The sequence below is a fragment of the Pan troglodytes genome, chromosome 20, assembly GCF_028858775.2.
Source record: "Pan troglodytes isolate AG18354 chromosome 20, NHGRI_mPanTro3-v2.0_pri, whole genome shotgun sequence".
Lineage (NCBI taxonomy): Eukaryota > Metazoa > Chordata > Mammalia > Primates > Hominidae > Pan > Pan troglodytes.
In genome coordinates, this window is record NC_072418.2 from 20,510,886 (window position 1) to 20,515,738 (window position 4,853).

Here is a 4,853-nt window from a genome sequence, read left to right on the forward strand (position 1 = left end):
CCTCAGCCTCCCGAGTAGCTGGGATTACAGGCGCCCGCCACCACGCCCGGCTAATTTTTGTATTTTTAGTAGAGACGGGGCTTCGCCATGTTGGCCAGGCTGGTCTCGAACTCCTGACCTCAAGTGATCCACCCGCCTCGGCCTCCCAAAGTGCTGGGATGACAGGCGTGAGCCACCGCGCCTGGTCTTTTTTTTATTTTTTTTTATTTTTATTTTTTTTTTTTTTTTTGAGACAGAGTCTCACTCTGTCGCCCAGGCTGGAGTACAGTGGCGCAATCTCGGCTCACTGCAACCTCTGGCTCCTGGGTTCAAACGATTCTCATGCCTCAGCCTCCTGCCTCTTTCCTCTTAATTTTACTTCATAGCCTTGTCATCAGGGAGTTGTTTGCGGCTGTTTCTTTTTTCATATCTGGTCCCCGTCCTCATCCCCAGGAGGGCTTCTTTCTGCCCGAGCAAACTGCTAAGTCCAAGCCCCTCAAAGTGGGCGGCTGGATCTTGATCCATTCCCCGGCTCTCCGCGCGCCCTCCCCCAACCCCCGCTCCCTCAGGTTCTTATGAACTGGAGGCAGACAGACAGAGTTTGAATCCCAGCTACTACGAAACACAAATCGGACCCCAAATTAACAAAAACAGCATTCCAGCGCTTATTCAATATTCGTGCTGCAACATCGCTAGGAGAAAAATATATTATTTGTATTCCCATTTTACAGATACCCTCAGGTATCTGGTGGAGACCTCCGTAACACACCTCCCCGGAGGATGAGGCCCCGAGTGTGAAGCATCGGGATCTCATGGTAAACACCGCAGCCACCCGAGGTCCGGTTCAATGCTTAGGCATCCTGCAGGCGGCGCGCGCCGCCGCCCCCAGTTGCAGCCGGGACTGGCGGAGTGCCTACAACTCCCGATGTGCCGCGCGCGCCGACGCTCCGTTACGGTCGTGGTGGAACAGGTGGAGCTTGCCTCGTTGCCTTCTGGGAAACGAAGTCTCGCTGAAGAGAGGTCGAACTTTGAGTAGCAGGTGGATCCGTAGCCAATGAAGACGCGGATCGCTTTGAGTGCGGGGCAGAGGAGCCAATGGACGTGCGGCATTGGGAGGGCGGGTCTTCCGGTAGTGAAGGCCTGGTGAACGGCTGCGCGAAAGAGGACACTTCCTTTTGCGGGTGGCGGCGAAGGCGGAGAGCACGCCATGAAGGCCTCGGGCACGGTAAGGCGGGCGCGGCGCGGCAGGGGGCCAAGGGATGGGGCACGGGCCCCATCAGGGGCCTGCATAGGTGGCGTGGGTCGGGTTGGTGCCGCGCGCTTCTGTTTGGGCCCCCCTTGGCCGCGCACCGGCTTCTCTTGTTGCACCCAACATGGCGGCCATGGTGGGAGCCGCGTGGAGAGAGCGATGCGTGACCTGGGCCAGCTCAGGGATCGCGGGGGCCCAAGGACTCCGGGTCTTCTTCCCGGGGGAAGGAATAAGTCGCGCAGCATAGAGGCCCTAGCCCCGGCACCTCGTCGAGCCGCCAAGTTTCTGTTTTCCTTTCTGCAGCGTGGACGTGGCGGTAGAGCAATAGTGTTTTCTTTCTGCCGGAATGGCTGTGAGAAGCAGATGAAAATTGCTAACAGTGAGCCGAAACGGGGAGCGCGAGGCTTAACGCTGTGATACATACTGGATAGAATCAAACGGCTCTATGGCGCAGAGATAGGAGAACCTGGACTCCCATGGAGTGGGTGTATTATGTCCAGATCTCCAGCTTCGGTTTCCTTGCTGTCAAAGGGGCGGGCCCCATTGTTCCCTTCCTGAACGTGTGCCGAGGCCGGTGGGTCAGGTTCACAGTAAAAGTAGGAACTGCGATAATTTGTGACTATTTTTCATTGATACTAGTGAAAAGCTGGCGAGTCAGTTTCAGAGGTGGTTTCTTTGTGCCATATCACAGAGCCTGGACTTGACTAAAGATTCTCACCTCTGCATCTGTAAACCGGGAGTCTTCCCTGGGCCAAACGTTTGGATTGCAGTTGGGAAAACGGAGGCAGCCGCAGCTCGCGTGGCGACAGTGCAGGGATCCCAGGGCTGGGGAGAGACCTGAGGTCTTGTCCTAGTTCTGCCTGGAATGGGCTGTGAGATCCCATGCTGTTCACTGGGCCTCAGGGTGAAAGAAGATGTTGGCTGGATGTTTTGAGGTGCAGAGTGGCTGTTTGACGGCGACTGCAAAGCAATTCAGGACTGCAGCATGAAGAAAGGAGGCTGTGGGCCTAAGCCACAGCTTTCCTGGTCTGAAACCCTTAGCCCAGGCAAAGGAGAGGCAGGCAACTCAATTAATCTTCCCTGGAGACCTCCCTCTCCTCAGTTCATTTTGTGTATAAAGTTGTGGTCGGGAGTGTGACCCACAGTCACCAAGAATCCACATGGAGGCCCTAGGGTGGCCCTGCCTCCTGCTTCCCGAATCTGTGGTTACTAGGTGCAGGAAAGGGAGTGAGGTGGATCTCCACAGTTGCCTCTGGGTGCTGGCCTTAACCTCACTCCTGTTTCCTTTCAGCTACGAGAGTACAAGGTAGTGGGTCGCTGCCTGCCCACCCCCAAATGCCACACGCCGCCCCTCTACCGCATGCGAATCTTTGCGCCTAATCATGTCGTCGCCAAGTCCCGCTTCTGGTACTTTGTATCTCAGTTAAAGAAGATGAAGAAGTCTTCAGGGGAGATTGTCTACTGTGGGCAGGTATGGAGAGGCCGGGGCTACGTGGGGTCTGGAGTGGATTTGCGCCTCTTGGGACATCGTGCATCTCAAGAATTAATCAGACATCGACCGGGTGCGGTAGCTCACACCTGTAATCCCATCACGTCAGACATCAGAGCCCCGGGTTGTGTTTCTGCCTGGGTCACGGGACTGGAGCAGAGCTTATGTGCCATTTCCCTGATTAGAAAGCCAGGGACCCAGGGAGCGGGTGGGTGGCATGGTGGGACACCTTGGTTGGTGCTGTCTTCCCTGGGCCCTGTGTGTTAAGTGAGGAGAGGTGATGGCTATCTGGTCAGTGGGTGGTAGCTAGGTTGGCCCAGACAGGTTCCAGGAGACTTGAGTTCAGGAACTGCATCTGGGGCTGGGTTGGTGTCCGTGGCAGAAGCCTGGACTTCAAGCTGTTGCCATGGGAAGTTCCCTTACCTCACGCTCCCTGAGGGTGCCTGAAGGTAGGTGGGGCTGGGGAACTGAGGCACAAGAGTCTGGCCATAGAGTAGGCCTGGAGCCTGGGGTGTGCTTTAGAGGCCGAGGGCTCAGTGAGGATGGGGCTAGGGCACATCGGCTTGCTGCTCTCACATCTCCCTGTGGCCTCTCCTTGGCAGGTGTTTGAGAAGTCCCCCCTGCGGGTGAAGAACTTCGGGATCTGGCTGCGCTATGACTCCCGGAGCGGCACCCACAACATGTACCGGGAATACCGGGACCTGACCACCGCAGGCGCTGTCACCCAGTGCTGTAAGCCGCCTGTCCCGCCTTCAGCTTTTTAGACCCTCCTTGACTCCCTCACACTGAGGCAGGGCAAATGCCAGAGGTTCCCAGTGCAGGAGAGTCTCAGGACTGGTGGCGGGGCACAGGAAGACGAGAGGATGCCCTAGGCCCCAGATGGCGCTTTTCTGAGAGCCCTGCCAGGCTCGGTTGTAAATCACATCGCATCTGGAAACTCCCTTTTTGGGTCTGCACCTTGTTTAGACTGGGATCCACATCACCACTGTTTTCTGGGACCTGCTTAGAACCGAATTGAACCCCTGCCTGGTGTTGGGAGCTGGCACCTTTTCCCTGGCTCACCTGCCAGGGTCTGTGAGACCCCCACACCTCCCTGATTGCACCTAAACCCAAGAATCACTGTTTCTTATAGCGGTGGTTTAAACAGAGGTGCAAACAGCAAGTGGATCTCGTCGCCTTTGGGGGGCTGTGGCCGTGCCCCTCAAAGTGAATTTGGAGGTTCCACAACTCTAGTGGCCAGTGACTGCAGGGACCCAGGCCTTGGGCTATCTCGCTTCCCCACCACCACCTTCCCGTGAGCCCCGAGCCCTCAGGCAGTTGCTGTGACCAACAGGATGTGTCAGGTCATTGGGCAGGCACTCAGGAGGTTTGCTGAATGCCCAGAGCCCAGGCAACACCGTCACCCTGGCCCCACTCCTTTCCACAGACCGAGACATGGGTGCCCGGCACCGCGCCCGAGCCCACTCCATTCAGATCATGAAGGTGGAGGAGATCGCGGCCAGCAAGTGCCGCCGGCCGGCTGTCAAGCAGTTCCACGTGAGTGCCCTGGGGGACTCCCCTGGAGGGAAGTGCCTGCTCTGACGCAGGAGCCCAGTGGGGGGCGGCTACACCTTGGTGGCCCCACAGGATGGGGTGTTAAGAGGCTTCCAACCCCCTCAACATGCCTCCCTTCCTCACAGGACTCCAAGATCAAGTTCCCGCTGCCCCACCGGGTCCTGCGCCGTCAGCACAAGCCACGCTTCACCACCAAGAGGCCCAACACCTTCTTCTAGGTGCAGGGCCCTCGCCCGGGTGTGCCCCAAATAAACTCAGGAACGCCCCGGTGCTCGCCGCGTGTTTTCTTTGCACACTGCAGAGCTCAAAGGGGTGCTATGAGAGGCCGGCCCAGTCACCTCCTGGGGTGCAGCTGAGCTGCCATTTCTCTGTCCTGGGAGGGGTCTTCAGTGCAAACAAACAAACCCTCACATCCTCCTGTCCTGGAGTGGGCCCTCCAGGTGCCCCCACCCCTGAGCTCCCTCTTGCTTGGTCAGTTCTCAGCCCTACTGGCAGCCCTGGGCTATGAGCTGCAGGGGTACTGTCTGTCCTGGGCCCTAAATCTGTCCCAACTGCTTTGTGAGACACAGGCCTCCCAGGCTC

At 57.7% G+C, this 4,853-nt stretch overlaps 1 protein-coding gene and 1 non-coding gene across 2 annotated transcripts; both read left to right on the forward strand.

Annotated features, from left to right (window-relative positions):
* Positions 1 to 1,150: 1,150 nt before the first annotated feature.
* On the forward strand, positions 1,151 to 4,531 carry RPL18A (ribosomal protein L18a). The gene is made up of 5 exons (NM_001252032.1): positions 1,151 to 1,204; positions 2,520 to 2,699; positions 3,320 to 3,449; positions 4,144 to 4,253; positions 4,397 to 4,531. The coding sequence occupies exons 1-5, from the start codon at positions 1,187 to 1,189 to the stop codon at positions 4,487 to 4,489; spliced, it is 531 nt and encodes a 176-aa protein (NP_001238961.1). The 5' UTR covers positions 1,151 to 1,186; the 3' UTR covers positions 4,490 to 4,531.
* Positions 3,814 to 3,946, forward strand: LOC112206493 (small nucleolar RNA SNORA68). The gene has a single exon (XR_002940853.1). It is a non-coding gene; the product is annotated as a small nucleolar RNA SNORA68 (small nucleolar RNA).
* Positions 4,532 to 4,853: the final 322 nt, after the last annotated feature.

What these genes read in the sequence shown, in the direction of transcription:
- RPL18A (NM_001252032.1), top strand. An exon ending in AGATTGTCTACTGTGGGCAG is followed by an intron (nt 2,700 to 3,319) that starts GTATGGAGAGGC and finishes TCTCCTTGGCAG; the next exon opens with GTGTTTGAGAAGTCCCCCCT. An exon ending in AGGCGCTGTCACCCAGTGCT is followed by an intron (nt 3,450 to 4,143) that starts GTAAGCCGCCTG and finishes TCCTTTCCACAG; the next exon opens with ACCGAGACATGGGTGCCCGG.